The 25,728-nt window shown below is 40.2% G+C and overlaps 1 protein-coding gene and 1 long non-coding RNA gene across 4 annotated transcripts; both read left to right on the forward strand.

The window, feature by feature from the left end:
• Window positions 1-1,492: 1,492 nt before the first annotated feature.
• Window positions 1,493-20,330, forward strand: adss2 (adenylosuccinate synthase 2). 3 transcript variants are annotated; one of them, XM_051422409.1, is made up of 13 exons: window positions 1,496-1,816; window positions 7,669-7,771; window positions 9,690-9,752; window positions 9,867-9,917; window positions 10,132-10,198; window positions 11,312-11,419; window positions 12,525-12,606; window positions 12,705-12,831; window positions 14,879-15,033; window positions 16,819-16,943; window positions 17,265-17,362; window positions 17,780-17,929; window positions 19,181-20,330. In XM_051422409.1, the coding sequence occupies exons 1-13, from the start codon at window positions 1,628-1,630 to the stop codon at window positions 19,231-19,233; spliced, it is 1,371 nt and encodes a 456-aa protein (XP_051278369.1). In that variant the 5' UTR covers window positions 1,496-1,627; the 3' UTR covers window positions 19,234-20,330. The 3 variants fall into 3 exon arrangements, with proteins under 3 accessions (XP_051278374.1, XP_051278369.1, XP_051278360.1); XM_051422400.1 differs by having other exon boundaries at window positions 1,497-1,816; window positions 9,690-9,758; XM_051422414.1 differs by lacking the exon at window positions 19,181-20,330 and having other exon boundaries at window positions 1,493-1,816; window positions 9,690-9,758; window positions 17,742-17,923.
• Window positions 1,826-2,851, forward strand: LOC127375975 (uncharacterized). The gene is made up of 2 exons (XR_007887476.1): window positions 1,826-1,910; window positions 2,043-2,851. It is a non-coding gene; the product is annotated as an uncharacterized LOC127375975 (long non-coding RNA).
• Window positions 20,331-25,728: the final 5,398 nt, after the last annotated feature.

Below are 25,728 nucleotides of genomic sequence, written 5' to 3' on the forward strand. Positions count from 1 at the left end.
CCCTGTTTAAGAGAAGGAGCCTGAATCGTGACCTGTGCCCACCGCTCACAGTTCTCGCTCTTGTTCACCCACTTGACCATCTGTCCCACGCTGAGCTCAGAGGAGATGAAAGGACAGTCGTGATGTGAGCTGTACCTGGCAGCGTGCACCTCCATCTGCAGCAGGTACAAACAACAGCGACAAGTCTGCATGGAAGAAAAACGTTAACGGATCATCGGCCTTCTGTTGTTTTCACAAACTAAATGTTGTATTCTGTGCTCATTGTGTCAAAAAATATAAATAAAATCAGTGAGTTGTATTGTTTTATATTTCTTGATGTTTTATGCAAAGCCATTGTTAATGAAGGAGTTTAATCATGTTAAACTGGCTCTGTTTTAGGTGCAGCACTGTGTGGACATCATGCTCTATAATGTGAGAAATGGGGCACTTGCATGCGTTTGTGATCACCACCAGAGGGAACTAAATAGTTAAAGATACAACACATCTAATACAGTCAAATTTAGAGCTTCATTGTATCAAACGCTTCCTGCCCATTGAGAGAAAACAGAGCAGGCATGTTGAGTTTTTATCATCTTGACTAAAATGAGCAGATATATCAATAGTTGATATATTAAAATTAATTAAAATGATAAATTATATTTAAAGTTAACATGAATGTATAACAGTCTCTCTCAGAACCCTGACAGACATTTTTAAATCAAATGTATAGACAATAATATAAGATCTAGTGCCCCAAAAACACAAGATAGAATCAACAAATATACGATGATGTGTTATAATAATGATATAATAAGAAAGAAATAAGATTAAGCTACCCAGCAGTATAAAGTAACTTAACCAGCTGCGACATGAAAGTGATGCTAATGTATTAATGATTATAAATCTAATAATATAATGTATATGTATTCTGAAATTAGCCATTCTAATAATCAAAATGAACACTTTTACTTTTGGTACTTTTTTTGCTAATATATTTTTTTTAGCATTGTAAAATGTTTAATTATTATTTAAACACTATCGTATTGTCTCATTTACTTAAATATCCTCTCCAGACATGCAAACACACATACAAATAGTCTTTTTAAGTATAATTTCCACATTAAAATCCATAAAAAGTCATCTACTTCTTCTACCTCATTAAAAATTACTATGAATCTATGAATATGCTAATTGTGTTAATTTCTGTAGTTTTCCTGTCTCCTACTTCACTGTAAAGTCAGTTCACAGTGTCTGTGCACTGGTGGCTTCAGTCTTCTACATCACATTTGTATAAGTTGTAAACTGGACCAGAGTAAAGGGAATGCACCAAGATGATTCATTTTCTATCTGAATCCAGAAACTCATTAAAGATGTGGGGCACAATAGTTTTATTGAACCCTAATTAAAGCAACTAGTGTCTCATCTGTGTCAGTCTTTGCAGTCTTTATTTATTTTTTTGGGTTCACACTTGGGTAATTACCCTTGTACGCATGTGCGAGAGGTGTGCGTGTGTGTCTGTGTCTCTCGCGTCCAAGCGTTGCCTTGGAGGGAGCTCCTTCACTCGGCTATCTTTGGTGCAGCAGCGGCAGCAGCAGCAGCAGCGCGGTGCGACGGGGCGCACACTGAGTCAGCCAGCCACCCAGCAGCAATGTCGGAGAGTGGGAGTCAGGAATCCGCCGCGGCCCCGAACGGCAGCGACAGCCCGTCAAAGAGAGCTCAAAGACCGGCCGTCGGCAACAGAGTGACCGTGGTGCTCGGAGCTCAATGGGGCGACGAGGGGAAAGGAAAAGTTGTGGATCTTCTGGCACAAGACGCCAACATGGTGTGCAGATGTCAGGTCAGTAAACCCACCACGCTGCATTCACTTGCTCGCCCCCCACCCACCTCGGTGAAGCTAGTAACACCAGCAGGTAGCTAACCAGCTAAAACAAGTGAGTTCCTGGAAGCTAACCACAGTTTTGCTAGCTAACATCTCAGCCACTGTTGTTGTTGTTCACACTGTGTTTCTTTTTTTTTTTTTTTTTTTTTTTTTTTTTGCTAATGTCACCTTGAATTCCTGCTAGCTGCTTAGCTGCTCGGACACCTGTACTGCTGTGGTGAATTGTCTCCTGTCGTGTGCACATGACAAAATATCTGAAGGTACCTCTGGCTAACTACAGGGACCAGGTGCATCACCCCACACACACACACACACACACACCGGGGTTTTTATCCCCCCCCGGCCACCATTGTGTGTTAAAGCTAGCTGGCTAGCAGCAGGACTCGACCAATGTTGGCAGCAGTTTGGGTTTTAATTCATTCTGGCAGAAGTTTAATCACACAGCTGGGCGAGATAATGTTAATATTAAACTGTGTCATTGTGGGATTGTGGTCGGTGCAGTTTCCTTATCTTAATGCCTTTTTTAAATGTGTTTTCCTGGTCCTGAAGGCTGCATTAGCCAGATTAAAGTGATCAAATATGTAATCTGTTGTAGCTGAGTGAAATGACAACCCACAGTGCTAAATGTAATTTTTAATCTCCAAATTAGTTTAGATGTTATAGTGAAACACCAAAAATGTCCCCACATTTGTTGTAATATACTGACAACTTTGAGTTTGTTAGCATCAATTCAGCCAATCACCTCTCTGTGTATTAGGATGCTGTCTGTTCTCTTTTAAACAAACTTATCTTGATCCTGCAGGGTTGCTCTTGTACATATCCATATACACACTGTCCTGCTCTGAGGGGCCTAAACATACAGGACCTTATCATTTCAGACAGGCTGGGGAGGGTTGGGGGGTCATTGTGCAAAACAAGACAACAGTACATGCGTAAATGCGTTGATAACATTTACGTAAGTATGTCGGGACGTACACACAGATGTTCTCGCCAGAGCCAATCTAACATCAGGGTTTAATGGGTGGGTTAAAGTGTGCGGAGTTGTGAGGTGTAGCCTTAAATGGATTATGAGTGATCGTCAATAGGGGCTGTGGACGCACACAGTATGTAGGCCTACGGAGAGAGTGATTGTCCAGCTAATGGCGAGTTGTTATTAACCTTCAGTGTTTCAGATTGTTACCGTATTTTATCTTATCAAGCTCTTATTTTAGTGATATCCATGTGACTCCTCCACTTACTTTTTATCTGGACATTGGCCCGGTTGATCAACCTCTACCACTTTGTGTTAAATTTGCTTTTTTCCTTATGAAAAAATGGTGGAGACTCTGAAATGCTGTGAGTGGTTGTCTTGGACGTGAGACATGGCCAGAGCTTTCTCCTGGATGTCCCCGGTCTCCCTGAACTGGTGTAGGGAGTGAAAGCAGGAGAGGGGAGGACGGAGCTCCGGCATAAAATGTTTTAGAAAGGCTTCTGCTTTAATGGCCGAGAGCCACATCTACTCCAAGAAAGCTGAAGTCCGACCAGCCTGTAGGGGACTGGTCATATTTGGTCTGTGTTGTACGGTGTGTAACTGTATACAGTGTATTCACTCCACATGTCCAGAATAATAACCACCTCTTCTTTTGACGACATTGTCTGGGAAACAAAACACATTTGACCAGCTCAGCTCGGCTTTGTGCTATAACATTCAGCAATGTGGAGCACTTCCTATTTCTTTTTATTTTTTTTAATAGACTTCAAACTGTCACAGCCTCTCAGTAGTTCCTGTTGACACTTGCTGCTGTAGAGTCTGTGTGGGGAAACTGATCTGTGCTAAAGTAAAACAGGCAATAAAGTCAGAATGACAAGCTTACTGTACAATGTTTTTGTATGTTTGAATCTTTTTACCACAGATTAATTCAAATACATCCTGACATATGTATGTATGTTATACACAGAAGACAAACACATATTCATACATTTGGATGAAAGAAGAGTAGGAATTTGGCCACACAATAACACTATGCTAGGAGCACATTTTGATCGGTACCAAAAAAGGGAAAGTGCAATAGAGCTGTAACAATTATCTAATTGATTGATTAGTCAGTCGAAAGAAAATTAAGTCCTTTTTCCTTAGCCTTCTAAATAATACAGACAATCTCGCTAATCTTTTGTCTGCTTGTGTTTAATTCTGTGGAGTTCAGAGGACTATTAGTTAACTCCGATGATAACAAGTTGACATAACAAGGATTCTCTTGAGCTTCTGAGCGTCCCTGTTCCTGCAGTTCTGCCAAGGCAGGAGACGTGTAAAAATAAACCGCTTTCTGGCAGTGGTCTGCCACAGCGTCCCCTCTATACATTATGGTGTGTGTGTGTGTTGGGGTTGCGTGAGTGAGCAGCGAAGTGCTTCGTTGATCTTTTTATAAAATAAGCTTTGCCAGCAGTCTTGCTCGGTGTTCCTTACAGTCCTCTCAGATCCTAGAAGAAGCGGGGGGCGGAAGGGCAGCACAACATATCTCAGGAGACTGATGGCAGAATAGTCAGTAGTCATTATTGTGGAATATCATATGTCCATATCGTGCCTCACCAAGCAAATGGTGCACATATTCTCTCATTAGCCTCCTTAAAGGCTCCAATGTACTCGATTCAAAGTTGTATTTGGCTGTACTGGTTGAATAATCCAAAAGAAAGTTAACACAACACACTGCCGATCGATCTACTGGAATATAACTGACTGCCTTTAGTTTCATGTTAAATTAGACTTAAAAATGGTACATGGTTGCCAACATCAGGGCTTAAGGTGACCTTGAACCTATTCAGGAGGTGGTTTCTGTGCTCACCATGACACCCTGCTGCTCAGAGATTCACTACACAGGTGCTTGATACAAGACAAGGAACTGACATTCAATATCTGATTGTCTTCTTTGACACAAGATCAAATCTTTAGTCAAGTGTTCTTTTACAAAAGTTCCAAACATGTCGTCGTTCCAGCTTCTCAATTACATGAGTGTAAACTCAGTATCTTTGGCTGTTAGACTGTTGGTCAAACAAAACAAAACATTTGAAGACATCTCCTTGGTCTGTGGGAGATTTTAAAACTATTCAGTAAGGAAATAATTGGCACTTGGCAGACTAATAAGTTTGTATAATAATTGTTTGTTGCGTGCCTTATGCAAAGTCACATTTCCAGTTATTTTACACAAAAGATTAAGCTTGATGTAGAGTGCACAGTTAGGTGTAACTAAATTAAAGGTTTTGTTTATTCAAATCTGCTTCTGAAGAGTTTATACAAGAACTTACATTTTATAATATATTTTCTATGAAAATAACCAGAATTTTTGACTGAAGACTTAACAATATGTTATAATAACCCCTACGATTGTTTTATCTTAATCATCTATCATGATTACTCATTTTTGATCAATTTTCTGTGGATAAACTAATTAAATGTTTCTAATGACCAAGATGTTTCAGCTGTAGCACGTGTCTGCCATTTCATACCGAAGCAGATTGGTGTGAGATCAGGTAACATGTGTTGATCCAATGGTTTATGCTGGTCTATCCCAGCTCCTTGCTTTTAGTCTGAAAGAGGTATGAGGTCTGAACTTCCATTGGTCTGTCATTCCCGATTTTATACCAAACCCTTCAGGCCTGTACTTTTCCATACTTTGTTTCTGTGAATGTCAAGTCCATTTTCTTTATATAACCCAATATCAGAAACCACAAATGTACCTCAGTGGTCTTTACAATCTGTACAACATATGACACTGTCCTTTCCTTACGAAAAATTGGAAGAAGCCTCAGGAAGACACAGGTGCAATCTTTCTTCGTGCAATAAATGTCGTGTGTGCAGAATTGACCAACGTAGTAAAATTACATTATGGACAGATTGTGAAGAATGTGTCTCCATCTGCTGTGTCTGGAAAATCACTGAGCTCAGGTAGTGTAAGCTGAACACCACCAGGCTAAACATCTTCCCTGACACCATTCTGTTAAATCAAATCCTTTCTCTTATTGTGAATCAGTGTTGCTGTAGAGAACAAACCACAGCACAGTAGCACAGCAGCAGGTGTGTATCAAAAGTTGAGATTCTCGTGATGGGAATAAGAGGCTGATCACGGGGCCGTATGAGTACCAGAGTTATGTTTGGTGGCGCGGGGGGTGGATCGTAAAACTATTTAAAAAGGAGAGGCATCTGCCCCCCCCCACCTTCAGGGTACTGCTGTGGCCAGGAATAACCCCATGTGGTCAAAGCACATGCTGGGCTTGATTTATGTCCGTGGGCTACAGCGTTAGGAACACATCCTGGTCACAGGACAGACTAAGTTTAATTGGCACCTCAAGGTAGTGAGGAGTGACGCAAGCTGCAGAGGCATGAATGGACCTGAAGCTGCGTTATCGTCACAGAGAAATTAACATTTCAAATACTTCATTAATTTGTCCTCCTTAGTTTTTTGTGCTTTGCTTGTGTTCTTTTCACTGCTGATATCATCCTCTGTTTCCATCTGCACGTCCATGAGTGACTGTGAAATGTAAAACAGAGACGAGCAAAGCATTTCATATTGTGAAGTTCTCATCCTAGGACTCACTGTTCCCCTTTCTGGGCTCCACTTTAGCATTTTTATTTCCATTGTCAGCTGTGCTAAATTATGTGCAAGCCTGTATGTAGCGTCAGGTTTAACTCCCAGCAAGCACATATTGTCAGTGTTGATACAGTTGCCTGTTGTGGAGGGGTCAAACACGCCGTGTAGTCTTCCTTTCTCAATCTGAATGAATGTAGAGATAAAATATGATACCAAAATAAAATACAATGTGTAACTAAAACAAATGCTCACAGTCATGGCCTGCCGATATACTGAGCCGCCCAGAATTGACCTCTGTTGCCCCAACAGTGTAACATCACATATTGAAGGCTGTAATATTCTCTTGTCTCATCACTTTGACTGCCTCTCATATTGGTCATGGACTGCCTTACTTTATGAACATGGTTTTCAGCATCTTACTTCATGTCAAACTATACTTTCTTTATTTCTGTCACAGCCCGGCTCTGATGAAACTTGGACAGCTGTACTATTAATATTTTCCAATTGTTTCACGTCCTCTCCCATCACTATACTGATTTGTTGAAACCTGGTATGTTTTTGTCTGCTAATGTCCGACGGCAGGACTTGAAGCTCCGTAGTGTGAAATTCTTCTTGCTCTTTGGTAGCATTTTTGTGAATGGAAAAATGCCCACAAACTGAGCCTCAATTGTCAATTTTATTGGTGTAGAGTATGCTAATGATAAATTGTCACCTAGTCATGAAGAGGTGGGATTCATTTGATTCAAGTGTGTGCAAGTGAATGAAGAAGTGATTCTTGCATGAAGCTCATTGACTGTCCAAGCTTTGGTTTGTTTGTGGTCGTGGTTTTATTATTCCATTTATTATGATTCATGCCAAAAAAGGAGAGCTTTCTCATTACAAGGTTGTAACGCAACACATTATTCCTCCAGCTAGTTGTTTGTTGTTTTGATGTAGGAGTTGGGAGCATCATGTCTTGACAGGCCGTGGTTTTGGGTGTAGAACATTATTTACATAATGTTTAATCCATAGTGCCAGAAATCCGTTGTACTTGTCGGTTTACACTGGAGTCTCTAAGCAACAGCACAGAGCAGCAAACATACTAACAGGCAGAGGCCAGTGGTTTATGTACGATGCTTGTTGCTACTTGCCAAACTATTCAGGCTGCCTTCCAGTTGAGCCAAACAAAGTTGCAGAGCCCCCATTAGGCTCATGCCTCTCTGTGTTTCTGTTTGTCTCTCCTCATCGGTCTCTGTCTGTTCTCTGCAGGGCGGCAACAACGCAGGCCACACGGTGGTGGTTGACTCGGTGGAGTACGACTTTCACCTCCTCCCCAGCGGCATCATCAACCCCAAGGTCACCGCCTTCATTGGTGCGTAATGCACACAGATGCACACGCACATTCACTCACACACAATTACACACAGGCTCTCGCTCCAAGGCCATTTCCCTCGCTATTTTCTTGATGAATTGATCGAAACTCCTTTTAGCCTGGTGCTCGTCATAGCCAGATAATGGCCTCCATTTTGATGACTGCAATAGTGAGTGCGATCAACTTGACTCAGAGCCAGACTGCAGGCTACATCACATCCACTCATCGGCTGTAACTTCATTAGCTAATGGTTTTTTTACTCTTTCCTTCTGGCTTCCAACCCTCCACACAGCTGCACTGCAACATGTACAAGTGTATGATCTGTCGATACTCAATCACATTTCTGCTTTTTTTCCTCTTTGATATATGACTCATTAATGCCATTCTGCAGACTCACACACTCAGAAACACGTGTACCATGGTGTGGCAAGTGTGACATGCACTTGGATCTATGGTTTTTCAGTGCATGTTGGACTTGTCATAGCCATATTTATTTTCATCACATTAGTTTTATTAGTTAATCTCTTCATTTTGAATATTTAAAAACAATAGAAATGGGAAGAATTAAATTGCTGCCACATGGCTTTTTCTGAGCCGTTTGTCAAAAGCCAAGCATTGACCCCAGCAGCAGACACAAAGAGCATTTTAATAACAATACATTCAATTTGGTGTATGCTTTTATTCCACAGTGCCCAACAGTACTGTAACTGTATACTTAGGTACTTAGGTGAAACCAGATTTTGTTGTTATGTACTACTATCAGGACACAGTGAAAATTTAAGCAAATATGACAAAAAGTTACTTACTACTTACTTACTACTAAAAGTTACCTACTTTTATGAAATGCCAAGTTCATTTCCTGTGATCTGTCTGCTGAGAACAGCCTCATAGAATTGATATTTGACGATTCTTCATCGTATAGCCTAAACAAACAAAAAGAGTTTTTGATGCTATTAAAAAAGAATAGAAAATTAACCCAATCTAGAGCTTTTACTGCTATCATACCTTGACCTCTCAGTTATTACTACATGTGCTTGTCATTCTAGATGTATCTTTCAGCAACAGGTAAACATTTAGTATTATTGGTGTTTCTTGGTAGAACTTACAGATAAACATATTTTTCAAACAGTTGTCCCATCGTAGAGACATTTTTCTGAATATTTTACTGTCATTCTCCCTGTGTGTTAAAGTACATTCATGGCCTCCAGCCCTGGGAGCAAATCTGTGTTCAGGTCTTGAGCTGCATATCTCGCACTCTAATTCACACAGTGTCAAGAGTTTGTTGTTTTTCCCCCCATTTTTTACATTTAATTAGGTCAAAGTAATTACCTCACCTACTCCCCTAATGCAACTTATTCTGATTAAAAAGATTATCAGGGCCAGCTGTTTGAATACTCCTGTGAACAGGCATCGTTTGTGCCAGCTCTGTCTGACAGAAATACATCCCTTAACATCACAGTTGGGCTGTCAGTACACACTGGGGGCGGCTCTCACATTGTCAGACATTGACTGTGGTTTAGATGTAACTTATAATTAGACTTCGGATAGCCTTTAGACTGTGCATCAGCAATGAGTGTATTGTGCCTAACACAGCGCGAGATGGGTAATAAAATCTTGTGCGTCACATTATCAGTTTGAGGCTTGTTCGATGGATGACTGGTGAATCACAGCACTATAATGTAAATTGGAATTACAATTACGAACATCCAATAAAACAAAGAAAGGTCCCACAAACGTTTTATTTTGTTCACCTCCATCGTTTTGGTTTGTGTGTATTCTATAGATGTGGGTCACAGGAGTCAGTTGGGGTCATCTAGAGAATGATAAAGGTGTAACTTTGCACACAACCATGAAACTCTGTATGGTCCTTATTTGACTGTAAATTTAAACATCACCTAATTTATGTTTTTGTCCTCAGGCAATGGTGTAGTGATCCACCTTCCAGGTCTGTTTGATGAGGCAGAAAAGAACGAACGCAAAGGTAAAGGTAAGTGACGTCCAGTTGTTTTAAACTCATAAAGTGTATAACAGACAGTAACAGGACACGACGGTGCTTTAATGTGTGGAGACTTAAAGTGTATTTGTGTGTGTGTAGGTCTAGAAGAGTGGGAGAAAAGGTTGATCATCTCAGACAGAGCACATATTGGTAAGTGATCCCCGGACACTTTTGTGTGTGTGTGTGTGTGTGTGTGTGTGTGTGTGTGTGTGTGTGTGTGTGTGTGTGTGTGTGTGTGTGTGTGTGTGTGTGTGTGTGTGTGTGTGTGTGTGTGTGTGTGTGTGTGTGTGTGTGTGTGTGTGTGTGTGAGCCCTGCTTTCTCTGAGGTGTGTGAGAGTGTGTCCCCTCTCTCCCTCCTCCGCAGTGTTTGACTTCCACCAAGCAGTTGATGGCGTTCAGGAACAGCAGAGACAAGAGCAAGCAGGCAAGAAGTAAGAAACCTCTTGCTTAAAGATGGCTACCACACGCACACACTTATCTTGGATCTTATGAGTCACCACCAAAATCCATGGATGTGCATACTCTGGATCAACTATTCAGTGTGTGTTTGTAAAAGCACTCAAAACACGCAAGCAGCTCACGGATAAAAACAGTATCAACAGTAATAACAGTACTTGTACTTGTTGATTTGGTCTAAAAAGAAACTGGTATTGGTGCATCCCTACTGGTGTCTGAGTTTAGTTATCACCTCTTACACTACACATAAATGTCACATTGACACACGCAATATCAAAACTGCTCTGCCTGGAGGTGTTTTCAGAGAGGTCAGACAGAGTTATTAGCCCGGGCAGTGAACCATAGAGACATATGTGAGGAATGTTTAGCTGAGTCTGTGCAGCATTCAAAATATCAAGCTCAAGGGAGACGCAATATATTCCGGTTCAAAGCTTGGTTGTCTTTACCAGCTCAGCAACCAAAGCTCCAAACACCAAGCCAGCTACTTTTTGTGTGCAAGTGTGTGTGTGACAGAGAAATTGCATGTTCACGGGGGTGTCTTAATGGCAGTCATTATAAGCTTTCAGCAGATTGCTATGACGGGCTGGTGGGTTTCCAGTACCTCTAGATATCCTGTGAACTCTGCTGCTGGAAGTCAGAGTGAGATAGAAGAGTTTTGACATTGCTTATCCGGATGTCTACATTTGAATCACCAGGTAGTGTTATGCCAGGTGTTGTCTGTGTAACCAACCTGTAAATAACCTGTATGATCTTGGCTGACATTTAGTTGGAGATGACAGTCATGTTACCTGCTGCTGCTGCTGCTGTATTGTAAACTATGACCCAAAACAGGGCACAGCCTATTTCTGGTCTGATTTACAGCAGCAGGGATCATAAAGTGCAGAATATGGCCCAAAGTGTTAAGAGTTAAGTAAGACTCAGTGATATTCCTAGAAGTTAAAACTACTGGTACTGGGTCCGGAGGTGTTTGATGATGATGATGATGATGAACTTTGAAACTGTAAAAAGACACGTTGTAGACTGAGATCACATGCTAATGTTCCTATCGCCTATGTTTTTCCCCTCCCTCCTCTCTTGGCCCCGTCCAGCCTCGGGACAACAAAGAAGGGGATTGGTCCAGTGTACTCGGCCAAGGCTGCCCGTAGCGGTCTCAGGATATGTGACCTGCTGGCTGACTTCACTAAGTTCTCTGAAAGGTCTGTGCCAATAGTACAGGATTATGTCTCTGTCTGGTGTTTTGTTTAAATAAGTAATTGAATTGTTTCTTTTATGCCTTACAGCCCCTTTCCCTTACCGAAACTTTTCCTTTAACCAGGAAACAAAAACTTTACCTGCATTTCAACCACACACACCTAACTTCCGTTTTATTGCCTGAAGTCCATTGGCTCTTTTAAACCATGGCGTTTCCGTTTCCTTTATCAGCTTAAACGCGTTAAGCTGTGTCATGCGTGGCAGGGACCAGAGAGACGGATGTTTTTAATAGTCTCAGGAGTTTTTCCAGTTCTGAGTACTTTTGTAGCTTCTAACTGAATCTCTGTGGTTTGCAGTTTAGTTTCTCTGCTGCCTCCCTGTATGGAGTTGTGTAAAGCTACTGCTGATGAAAATCTTACTGCTTCATAATAAAAGCTTTTAATAAACAAAATAACCACAGTTTTATTGTGAAGAATTCATAGAAAATAAATGTGTTTATTGCCAAATTAGTAGAGCTTAGTTGGTGACTTAAACTGGTATACATACGCCTGCCCCTCTATTCCTTTTAATCTTGACCTCTCGGCCATCGCTGCCTTTTTAAAGACACAACTTCAAGCAGGTAGCCCCGTAATGGACATGCAAATCCCTGCCTCGCTGTGCTGATGCGCCAAGTAAGTCATTGCGGCTGTGAAAAAGGTCTATCGCAAGTGGAAATACGACGTTCACGTTACAAAGTGCTCTACCAGGAATGTGCAATTGCACGTATTTGATTGGTTGGATGACCTCATTGTGCGATCCAGCAAAAGTTCATTTTTTTTGCCGACGACACAGTGTTTTCTGCAGGTGCCCTCTGCTTTGGCATTCCAGCTGCATCACTGTAACTGGTCTCCATTCAAATGAGTGAAAGCTTTGTGTCTGGGACTGGTCGTTGATAAGGGGCAATCAGTCTCTAAAGCACAGTATAAATAGCAAGATATGTGATTTGTGAGCCTCCTGTGGGTTTAATCTCATAGAAACATGATGTTAAATGGTATCTTAACAGCCCAGTTGGTGGAATGAATGATGGTATGAGAACAATTTATTCAAACTGGTCAATGTTGCTTGTTACAGGTATAAAGTATTGGCCCAGCAGTACAAGGCTATGTACCCTACTCTGGAGATTGACATAGAGGGAGAGCTGGTCAAATTAAAGGTAACAGAACTAAATAACAAAACACAAAAATATTTCTAGAAACATTAAATTGTCCTCTTTGTCATAACATTTTATATGTTGATTTGATGTGATTTTAGGACTATGTGGAGCGGATTAAGCCCATGGTGAGAGACGGGGTGCACTACATGTATGAGGCTCTTCATGGACCTCCTAAGAAGATCCTGGTGGAAGGAGCCAACGCAGCACTACTGGACATAGACTTTGGTTAGTATATTGCTGTGCATGTGTGTGAGCGTCACAATTACGCACACCTTACTCTTAACTTGTTTGGTTCTGTATATTTTCCAATTATCCATTTGAATATAAGCCGACTTCTCTATGCTAACCTGTGCTCTGAGAATAAATGTCATTTCTGTTTGCCAAGCGCTGTTGAATGCATTTATAGTGACCCAGTGATGTTGCCCTGAAACACTTAAGCTTTGTGATGATCTTTAAAAAAGCCTGCTTGGAGCTCAGACTAGAGATGATGGTAAGTTTACTAACTGCTACAGAGGTGCTCTGGCATCCAGGCTTGACGTGCACGCTCACAGCTGAACCACTTAATGTCACATGACTGTGCATGAGCACGAAGGCATCCTGTCAGTCAGTTGATCACAATTGCAAAGTAAACATTAAATCAAGAAATATTGTCAAAAGGTTGTTTAAAAGCATGACAGTTGTGTTTATCGTTTCAGATAATGACACCACAGACTCAACATACTAATCTTCTAGGCGTTATAGTATGTCATTGTTACAGGGCAGAACTGTCATCATTGAGAGCAGTGACGGGACTGAGCCAGGTTCACCACTGGTTATTATCAAAACACTGTGCTTGTAATAACTCTGGTATCAGAGAACAGTGTCCTGCACACTGATAGGCAAACAGCCGCTCTTTCTGACTGGCTATATCTATACTTGATTAGAAGTTGTGGGAAATGTCACAGCAGCATCAAGCCGTAACTTAATGTGTATAATTTTATTATGATTGTGTGTTCATAAAACTAATCAAGATTTATTTGGAATTTGGGAGCATTTATGGCATCAGTGTTTAGCCAAAGAGCACTTTGACATGACACAGAACTGCTGATGAACACACTGGTTGCTCAACAAACCGGTTCTTCTTTGATTACACCACAGCCTACGTGAAAAAATATCGGCATGTGGCCAGCAGCTAGGCCTGGACACTTGATCCTTGTACGCTTTTAATTGCAGTAGGTGAAAGACAGGTTCTGAAGCTCATTATGTTTTGAATAGCTGAGGTAAGTGTAGTTATCGCCTCAGAGACATACTTGGGTATAGTTAAACAAAAGACCAAAACTTGCTTTAAACTTCAGTGTTTTGTTCTGTTTGAAAAATGTGTCAGATGGGTGAGGTTCTTTCTTTTCAGGCAGCTCAATTATCTAGAAGCCAGTTAGGCCTCAAGGCACACTCACAGCTAGGTATTAGAGAACATTTCAGTTAATTAAGTGAACTGGCAGGTTTTGTCATGAGCCAGTGAGCATGTCCAAAGGTATTTGTCTAATGAGGTGTAATGTCCAGTGACTGAACAAAGAAGCAGGCCAGAGTTGTTAGGTCCAAGCTCGACATCAGGACAGGTGCTGCTATATCAACACAGCTCGTTGTCCTGAAACAGCTCATCACCCTCACCCTTGCAAAGCCCACACCACTGTACGTGATGTAAAATAAATTTGGAGATGAATGAACCCAGAGGATAACAAAAAGTGCTGTCATTAAATTTGACCTGCTACCTTCCTCTAGACCAGGGGTTTTCAAAATGTGCGAGAGTTGCAGGGGGCCACAGAGGCATAGCTGTGAGGCAAAAATCCTGCGTGAAAGAGTCAGGTGCTTTCACGTGTTCTAAAAACAATGGCAACTTAGTTATTGTAGTTTGACCGCTGATTTGGCTGCTCAGCAGTTGGAGCTGCAGTAGAGGATGTGATGCAGCGCTCATGGAGACAGTTCAGGTGGTTTTAAAGTACCAAAATTGCCCCAAACATTCTTCTCTTGCCTGAGAATCATGATGTTTTCTTCTGTATCAAAGTAATCGAGTGATGGTTGGTTGTGTGTCCGTGGGTCCAGTGCAAACAGTAACTGCAAATAGTTAATTTGACACACTTTTAATGGTGCCAGTTGGGCAAAATGTAAACAAATGACAGTGTCCACCTTTTGAAAATCCCTGCTAGAGACAAATCTTCCCACATTTATTGTTAATTTCATTGTTTGTTCAATCAATATCTGGTGTTATCACTGTTTACTTCTTGTGTCATTGCAGGGACGTACCCGTTTGTGACATCGTCCAACTGCACGGTGGGCGGGGTGTGTACAGGTCTCGGCATGCCGCCTCAGAACGTTGGCGAGGTTTATGGCGTCGTCAAGGCGTACACCACCAGAGTCGGCATTGGAGCTTTCCCCTCAGAGCAGAGCAACGTAAGAGGCAACATGCAGTCATTTATAACGCCCATTCATATTCAGACATGGCATAAATATCCTTTACATTAAGTAAGACTTTATGTACAGCATACAGCAAAATGTTTTTTACCTGACCTGGCCAATCAGAAACTATCGCTTGTAATGAGTTAGTAAAGTAGGGGTAACAGAATGAAGGTATGAAGTTTGAGCGTCTTGTTCCAATCACTAGCAGCAGCAAAGGGGAATGAATGGAAAGGAGGTGCAGACTTTAGGAGAGACCATACTAATGAATTTGCTAGAGTGTAAATTGAGGTTACTGTTGTAGATACTGAGTACTGAGTGGAGATATGGAGGGGTTCTTCCAATGATAGTTTTATAAATGAACTGATACCAGGGGGTCTGTCACCCGGTATGGATTGATGGCCAGTTGACTAGACATTACAGGTTATAGTTATGAGTGTTGAAAGGGGCACCAGTGACAAAGCAGATGTCTTCCAGTCTACTGACAAGATTTTTGGAGGCAGATTTGTAGATTAAGTCGCCTTAATCCAAGCTTGGAAAAATTGTTATCTTAACCATCTTAACTTTGCAGAGAGTTTTAAAGATGCTTTGTTGTGATACAGGAAACCAGTTCTTGTTTTCACTTGGGAGAGCAGCATGTTGATGTGCATTTGAAAGGATAGTAAACTGTACAGCCAGACACCCAGGTATTTGTAGGAGGTGACGAATTCAAGTTCTTCAAGATTTTGAAGAGGGCATGCGACTTGAGGTAAGATTTGGTTGAAGACCATGCATTTTGTTTTATTAGTACTTAGGAGAAGGTGATATTGGATACTATTGGAGCTCTGTTGCAAGGAAGTCAGAGCAGTGTTCAGGGAGGGACTGGATGTGTACAAAATGGTGTTGTGGATGTGAGAGCTCCCTGCAGCATGAGCAATATTATTGATATAGAGATTGAAAAGGGTGGGACCTAGAATGGACACCGGAGGAACACCCATGGACAGGGAAGGGCCAGACAGGAAACCCTCAGGTCTGACAGATATACACAACCAGAGAAGTAGCTGTTTGTTGACCAGTTTCTCCAAGACTCTGGAGAGGCAAGGAAAGATGGATATAGTAACTGTAACACTTTAGGTCTTAGTTGTTGCCCCCCTTTGTAGAGTAGGGTGACAGTTGCAGATTTCCAGTCCTGGGGCGAATTAACAGGTCTGCAGGGAAAGGTTGAACAGACAAGTTATGGGACCTGAGGTCATATGTGCCGCTAACTTCAAGAACTTCAAGTCCAGCTGATTTATAAGGATCCAGTTTGAGTAGCCTCCCAAGCGGGGGTCAGTGCTTGGTGTGTCAGTGCGGCAGCTACAAAGGCATGACCAGCTTTAACAAAATGCTTAGTGAAATTACAGTTTGACTTTATCTGAGATAACAATGTCAATGTTGGGTAATTGAGAGAATGTGTTCTTATTTTCCATGATTTTAACAATCTTCCAGAACTGTTGATAAAGGTGAGTAGTCTTATTTTTAAACAGCACCACCCGGAGGTGGTCTTGCTACACTGCTATGAATGACGAGCTGTAGTAAACTTACATTTTTATTGTCAATAACTCTGAGAGTGACACCTGCTCATGACTAAACCTTAAACCTGAAGCCTGAATGCAGAGCCCCATCTTTAATGGCTGAGTATTTTTGGTGTCTGAATGACAGGAAGTTCAAAAACATTTACCAAAAAAACATTGAGTCAGCCAGTCAGTGAGCACTAAAGAACTGAGACTCATGGAGTGTCTTCACTCATCTCGTTGTCTTCAGGACATCGGAGAGCTACTTCAGACTCGGGGGAAGGAGGTGGGCGTGACCACAGGCAGGAAGAGGCGATGTGGTTGGCTGGATCTGGTGCTCATCAAATATGCACACATGATTAATGGCTTCACTGCGTGAGTTCAGTGTGCATGTGTGTATTTGTATTGATTCCTATTGTTTTATCTGTGTGTATAGGAGGGTTTTTTTTTTTATTGCATATTGTTGATATACATATTGAGTTTCACCAGGTGCATGCAGCTAATTTTTCTACATTTGTAGAAAAAAAGAGTAAGACGTTTTTTTGTGTCACAAAACTTAACAACAGTTCTTTCTTCAACAAATCTTTCTTCTTAGAGAATGATTAGGATTGGTTATAAGCTGTTTAGCAGAGTGACGTGTATTCAATGAGAAGCTGTCTTTTATAACCTTCCTGTCTCCTTTGTCCTACTCCCCAGTTTAGCACTCACCAAACTGGACATACTTGACGTGTTCGCAGAGATCAAAGTGGGCGTAGCGTACAAAGTCGACAACCAAACTATACCTCACTTTCCAGGTAAGCCGGTTTGTGTGAATGAGCGATTATTGTGAAAGTGTTAAAATCAGTTGCAGCACATATTAAGAGAATAATTGAAAGTCAAAGAAAAATGTTGTTAAAAACTGTTCTTTTCTTTACAAAATATTGGACTATAAAGACAACATTACCTTTATGTTATCCTCCATAACCGCTACTGACTTTGACATTAGGTTCAAACTATGTCGGTGAAAAAGTGGAGTTGATGCATCTTATTGAACCTCTCACTGGCGTGTCTCCAGCTTTTCCTCCTCTTCCTCTAGTCTACAAGATTGTTGCAAAAACATATTGATCTGTTGTCATAGCTGTTTGATTGCAGTCTTTTGTAAAGCTAATGGTGTGATATTACCCCCTGCCCAAGACCAACCCCAACCCCTACTTTTATTGATTTTGTGCCAGCCAATCAGGAGGTGTTGCAACGTGTGGAGGTAGAGTACGAGACGCTGCCGGGCTGGAACAGCGATACCTCGGCTGCGAGGAGCTTTGACGAGCTGCCTGAGAACGCCCAGAAATATGTCCGCTTCATTGAGGAGCATGTGGGAGTGCCTGGTATGACCCCACACACACACACACACACACACACACACACACACACACACACACACACACACACACACACACACACACACACACACACACAGACAGTCATTGATGCACAGAATATACACAGAAAGTGAGGGGCGCCCTGGTAGCTCACCTGGTAGTGCTGGTACCACATTTTTTTTTACTTGTTTTCGGTGTTTACTATAATCTAGCTTCTACCCACTAAACCTAGGAATGTTATGTTACGGCTGCAACTAATGATTATTTTCATTGATTAATTATTTTCTTAATTGATAAATACTGTGCTTTTTTTGAATTTCAGAATTGTGAAAATCACAATTTCCCGGGAGCCAAACTGTCAAAGTTCCTACAACCGAAATACAAATCCTCACATTTGAGAAGCTAGAACCATAGAATAATGACTAATCAATTATTATAATTGAATAATGAAAGTAGTTGCTAATAAAATCACATGATGACCATGATGAAAAACAGGCCTGTGTCTTACATATCCTGAGTTTTGACTTGTCCTGAGTTGGAATTGTCATATAATGCACAAATGATACTATATGACAAATAAAAAAAAACACACTGCTTCTCAGATTAATCAGTGTAATGATTATCAGCTTTGCTCGCCAGTGTCCTCCATAATATTTTTATGTATTGGCTTACTGAGACGTCAACAGGACATGCAATAGGTCAAGCTGATAGGGGAGGAGCGCCCTCTGCTGAACCACACGATAAACAACTTCAGTCTGTTGGGCTTATAGACTGTACGGTTTGAATTTGAACCGGTCATTGCAGTTTCTGTGTAAAATCTGTTACATGTTTTAAACAAAGTTTGACTTTAGAATAAAAATCAAGAGCCCTAATGTAACTTTAAATGTTAACTGGGTTTCTTGTTTTTTAGTAAGCAGTAAGTAAGCATGTGTATGAGAAAAAGCTAAAGCACAGCTGTGACAGAGAATTATCCTCTAGCAGTCTGTTTCCACCACTGAACATTTAACTATTTGTAAAATGCACACGTTCAGACTCATACAGTTGAAACAAGTAAGCAATGCTTCCAGCCTACGTTCGGGGTGGGGGATGAATCTGCTGCATGTATACGTGGATTTACTGTAACCAGGCTACATGTAAATGTGTTCTCCGACTACCTGCGTAACCTGGTTTCTCTGAGTGCATGTAAACAGAACACAGACCTTAGACCTGTGGCAGTAGAACGGGCAGTAACACCCTCCCCTGCTTCTGTTCCCTCAGTCAAGTGGATCGGAGTGGGAAAGTCTCGGGAGTCCATGATCCAGCTGTTCTAGACGAATGGAGGAGAAAATCAAGCAAAGAGGATGCACAGCAGCGAATCAACTGTACCCTTCTCCCCCTCCACCGACATACACACAGCCTACCTACCTGTCTCAACTCTCCAACGGAGATCATCATGTCTGTTTTTAATGCTTTACCTGAGTGTCACAGCGTTACTCTCTGGATCAGACTCGAATCAGACTGACCTCCCTGTATGAATGTTTCCCAGCGTCTCCATCTGGATTTTAACAGTTTTAAACTCTAGGATAACAGCTCCACAGTCAAGTCCCTCTCTTTAATTTGTCCCCGTTTATACCGTAGCCATTTACTTCAGACATACAACACACTAGGCGACACCAGCTGCCATCGTGGTCTGAGAGGACATGAGGGAACGGACTCTCACACACGCACGCACACACACACACACACAGATTGACGCAGACACGGGTTCACCGCCCAGAGGAACTGTCCACAGACGTTTTGGTTGGTCAAACTTTGTTCAAGTGTATTTTTGTTAATCTATGCTGTGTTTTAAATGCGCTGTGCCAGTCTGGTGTAAATCAGTTTAAAGGTTTTAACCTCAGTACTTTAGATGCTTTGGACTATATCTGCTTTATGTTTTATTCTGCTGGGTTTACCTCAAATCCTGACATGATAAAGGGATCTTGTTGTATTTGTAATGTGTCTTTTTGTGATGTTTTTTTTTTTTTTTCATCAGACAGATGAGTAAAGACATCTTATATTGCCTTGTCATTCAACCAAACAATAAGCTTTTAAATTTCCTGTAGCTAGTCACTGCTTCCACTGAATGCTGTTGATGAAGTACTGATGCCCTTCTTGTCGTACTGTGAGAAGGCTCATGGGTTTTGGGTTTATTTTAGCAGGTGAGTTTTTCCATGAGCTGGTACAGAGAGTCTGGTATAACAAATGAAAATCAATTCAATAGGCCAGCATCTTTCTACTCACATTCTTCTGATTGTTTAAATTATTATTACCATTGATTTCTATGCACTTTCAGTACAATGTTCTGTTAAAGTGTAAAGGAAGGCAACGGTAACAACTTTTACACCAAGAGAAGTGTAAATATGGATTGATAAAACTGTATAAGAGAGTCATCTTCCTCCTTTTTTTTGTGCAGTCTTGTGCCATTGCAGAAAAATAAGGCTTAAAGTTCCCCTCCACTCAAATATTAGTTTCACATTCATCTGCTGAAAGTGGAAAGTTTTTATGTGCTCTGATTTTAAGGGCCGGGGCCAACAGTGTCCAGCAGGTACACTTTAGAAATGGACAAAATTAGGATATTCATAGATTCTGGATTTTGTTTTTAATGAGATCAAAGGAGTAGATGCCTTTTTCAGGATTATAATGTGGAAATTATATATATATATATATTCATTTAGAAAAAAACACACCAGACACATTATTGTGTATATGTGTCTTATTTCGTGTCTGGAGGGGATCTTTAAATAAGTTGTCCTTGGTTGCATTTTGCCATCAGAAACTATCTGGTTCTCGTCACTGTATCACCAGTTCAATGGCACCATTCAAATGAGCCAATCAGAGCTACCTGCTGGTGTGATGTCACAGCTGAAAAATGTGTCTGATGCATTCATGCAAAACCTCCCATAACTCCGACTTGGGAGCGTTCACGCATTATTGTAAGACGATTACCCTGGCTGCTACTCTTGTAGTCACATCATTTAAACAGCCTTAATCAGCGACTTTAACAGTGTTACATAACCAGATACATATACTGTAAAGCTCCTTTAAAATTCACTGACTCTGTTGTATTCATGCTAATATTGGATTTTATTTAGATGTAACTGTCAGTGATGGTGGCTTTCCAGCCATTTTGCCATCAGTTTGTCTCCAAATTACAATTAGGGTCGAGTGTGTTTGCTGATAATTAAGGTCCCAACAATATGATATGAATGCAGTATTATTCTTCCAGGTCTAAATCAGTTTTGAATACTGAAAGGTCTTCAGATATTTGGATTTATTATTGCTCTTCCATAAAGTTGGGGGACTATCAATCAGCAGGAGAGGCCAAGATATCCAGACCTTGTATGGGGTCAAACTCCTCCAATGTTGAATCCTACATTTTCTATAATGCTACTGGCTGACGTCTTCCGTTATGCCTTGTTCACGCCACATGGGAGGGACGTTAAGGACTTGTCTGCATTCACATGATCTGATAAATCAAGGTGGTTGTAGGATTAGAGACACTTTAATGTGAGAGTTAGAAACACCCCCCACTTGTAAAAACCCCTTGGATGTTGATGTAAACGCTACAAGTAATTATAATAACTGATATAAAATAAATGTGGCATTAGACCAGACTTTGGAAAGCTCCTCCAGAGCCACAGAAGACACACAACTGTTCACAGACTCCTTTAATGAACCCCTGGTATCTTGTTTGAATAGAGGTGGAGGTGGAGAACTAGAAACCAAACAGCTCTCTGTAAAAGTGAGTAAAGTGTTAGTTGAAAAATTGTCACAGATGTTTCATAGGCACAGCTGTCGTACCATAGCAGACCCTGTACGGCTTAATGTGTTTTTGTTTTTTATGTCAGATATTGCAAACTCAACCTGTTTTCCGTTGGCAGCAAGACAGTAACACATTACACGTTTTGTGGGTTTTATTCCAAAACAGCATAAACATGATGACATGAATGGATTTGATACCAGATATTTCACCTTCAGTAAACAAAGCAGTGAGTCGTCACGTCAATTTAGCTGGAGAGCGTTTAGTCAAATTATTGATACGTGATTTTGGAATAAAACTCCTGTTTGTTAATTATATAAACTGGTATCTAATCCACTTCTTCTCTGGTGACCTAAATGTGGCCACTCAGTCTGCAACATTTTTCTCAGGACATTGATTAAAAGGGGATTTTTAAAAATGTATTATTCGTTTTATCTTGAGATTGTGTGTAACTGCTGAAACCAGTTGTGAAAACTCAACAAAACCCCATTTAGTCTCAACAACTCTTTAACTTTTAAAACTATGTTGTTTTCTGGATTCCTGAAGAGCAGTTTTGCAGGTTTTTTTTAAAGTAAAGCTGCTCCCATTTATAAAGAAAGTCATTTTCATACTGTACTTTCTTTTTTTATTGACACACCTGTCTGCCCCCCTTGTGGTGGTTGAGAGGGATGGAAATAGTGAATCCGGATCATTCACTCTCTTCTATCTGCTCTACTGAACAGTGTAAGTTTGGTATCTGTGTCTCCTTATTTCCTAACAGCAGCAGTATGTTTCTTCTCTCTTTTGCTGTATTATAATGAACGTTTATCCCTTTTTGTGCTCACACTGCCAACTTTCACCGAATCCCCTTTCTTAACCTGAAACTATGCGTTGTTTTTTTTCTGCTTTCCATCCTCCTTTCTTTTCTTTTCCTTTATTCTGAACATTCCCTCACTGCGCCCAGGTTGTTAAGGGCAGACTCCCTATCTTGACATCTGGTAAGACTAAATGAATGTTTTAGGCTATGTACGCACAATATAAACAGGAAAAACCCTTAACACATACGTTTCTGTGTTAAATCTTTTGTTTTTGTTGAACCCCTTCACATGCAATTTCCCCTTTTATTTCCAGTAAAGTATTTTTCAGGTTGGAAAAGTCATCACATTTCCTGAAAATGTATCCTGACATGGTATTTGGTGTCTGTGGAAACTTTGGGATCTCCACTAGAATTTAAAATAAAGTTCTGTGGGTTTGAACAACGTGTGGCTGCAGAGTTTGTTATATAAGAGGGGTTTAAAGGTACAAAGTACTTAGGAGGATCTATTGGCAGAAATTTAATATAATATTCATAGTTATGTTTTCTTGAGTATATAATCACCTGAAAAACAAGAGTTTTCGTGTTTTTAGAATGAGACATTTTTATCTACAAAGGGAGCGGGTCTCTGGAGGCCGCCATGTTGAACCACCATGTTTCTTCAACAGCCCAGAAAGGACAAACCAAACACTGCCTTTCAGGTTTTATATGAATTTTGTGGCCACTCTAGTTTCTCCTGGAAGGTGAGGGGTATTGAGTTGGTTGCAATCTGTAACTCCACCACTAGATGCCACTAAATCCTACACACTGGTCCTTTAAGAGGTTAAAATACACACATTATTAGCTGATTAAACTCCAAATGTCAATATGTACAGTATCGTATTACTTTGTGTTGTAGAAGAGAAGATGGTATTTAACTTCAGATTTCAAATCTGTTTTCAAATACGTCTAGTGTAAATGTGTGACCTTTTAAAACACCAAACCCTAAAGGTTTTCAGACTTCAGATACTTGAGACAAGATTTCTTTCTATCTAGCACTATCCCTCCAGCTATCTAGCAAACTAACTATCACGACAGATTGAGCAAGGTATCAAGGTAGCTACTGATATATCTAACATTAACTATCGAGCTAGCTATCAAGGTATCTTATTGAGCTATCTATCGAACTAGCTAGCTAACGACATATTTCTAACTTTCGAGCTAATGCAGTTGTCAAGATATTTTAATTATTGAGCTAGCTAGCTATAAAGCTAAAGTTTAAAGTCTAATTTAGCAACAACAAAAAAAAAACTTTTCTTGATTTAATGCATTGGCCTCTGATTAATGCTGTTACATGTGGTTAATGCGACACTGCAAATAATTATTTCTTTGAAGAGGCCTTTTTCACAGCAGACATTTTGATGACTCAGTAGGAAAAGCACAGCGGTAATAACATTAACAATGTCTTCTTTCTATTCAAGCGTCCCAGCAAGCCGTGACAGTGCAGCGTTTATTCATTTTATTATTTACACCTGTGGTTGTCCTGCTGTAACAAATCAAAATGTTGCTTATTGTGTTGTAGAACTTCACACCAAAAAGATAAAATGCTTTAACTCATTCAACTAATTTTACTTCCAGAAGTTGTTTTTCGCTTTGGGTTTCGCAGATAAGACTTTTCACACAAACACGCCAATCCGACTGAAACACAGCCTCAATCGAGTATGTAGGCCGATGCTTGTTCTAGTATTCATATGTGTGTTCCAAGAACCAGAGATCCCGACGTGTTAATGAAAGTACTTCATTTGTTTGTCAAATATGAGGGCAGATTAATTCTGTCTGGCCTATAAACAAAATAGGTGGTCAACAGAAACAGTGAGCAGTAAGAGAGTTTAGGCTATATTTGGCTTCATATGTCAAATAAATGAGTCCTGTGTGCTCTCCCACCTCATGGTTTGTTAATACTGGTGACACTGGCTGACCAGTTGGATTTTCTAAGACTGTACTGTCATTATAATAAAGTGCAAACTAGCCATACTCAGTTTTGGTTCCTGGGATGGATCAGATTATATTTTCCATACAAATGGCTAAAGTTGAAATAAGGTATTAAAACTTACTGTCGTGTTTGAAGTTCTGCTGAGATAAAAAAAAGTTTGGAGGGAAGTAGTAATTCATGCCTCTAGATATATTTCATCAATTTACTCATCTTTTAGGATCAGTTATAATCCATTAATAAGAACTAGTCTTGAGTTTCCAGATTGTGAAAACCTCCTTTAAGATGTTTATAGTTTCTACTTGAGAATAACTCTTTTAGAAATGTTGGTAATAATTCATATATTTTATACTTTATAATAATCCATAAAGTTGTCAGTTCCAAATGTAAATAAATAAATAAATAGAAATGTAAAAGGATACATTTTTGGGTCCACATATTTCCCACAAGGTAACGTCCAGTGGAGGGGCTTTTTTCTCCAATATTATATTATTATTATTGTTAAATTTCAACATTTCATTCATAATTTGTTAGGGTCAGTAATTGATAGTTTTGAGGGACATGATTACAGCAGTTATCTTTCAATACTCACATACCGAGGCTATGTTTCTTCATGAGCACTAGAGGGAGGCATTTGACTATAAATGACTGTGAATGTTAAACACTTGTTAATGAACTAACAGCCCGACTGAGACTTGTTCTCTCCTCAGGAATCTTTTATGGACGGTATAGTGAAGTCACAGACACAGAGAGGCTACAAATGGTTTTAAATACAGTATTAATCCACTGAAAGCCACACGAACCGATACACAGCTAAAGTCCAGTGGTGGAAAGTAACTAAATACATTCATTCAAGTACTGTACTTAAGTACAGCTTTTAGGTGCTTGTACTTTACTTTAATATTTTCATTTTCTGCCACTTTATACTTCTACTGCAGTACAACTCAGTGGCAATTATTATGCTTTTTACACCACTGCATTTATTTGATAACTTTAATTACTTGTAGATTTAGATCAATAATAAAATGTATATATAAATAAATTATTAATAAAAAATATATTTATAATATTTTTAGATAATACAATTCACAAGTTACCCAGCAGTATATAAAGTAGTTAAAATGAGCCCACCTTACTAAGTGCTGCATAAAAGGGACTTAACATGAATGCACCAATTCATTTAAATCCAGTAATATATATAGTATATATTATATACTATATATATTATATATCTATAATATGCAGATTGGCCCAATTCCTTT

This window comes from Dicentrarchus labrax, unplaced genomic scaffold, assembly GCF_905237075.1.
Source record: "Dicentrarchus labrax unplaced genomic scaffold, dlabrax2021, whole genome shotgun sequence".
Lineage (NCBI taxonomy): Eukaryota > Metazoa > Chordata > Actinopteri > Moronidae > Dicentrarchus > Dicentrarchus labrax.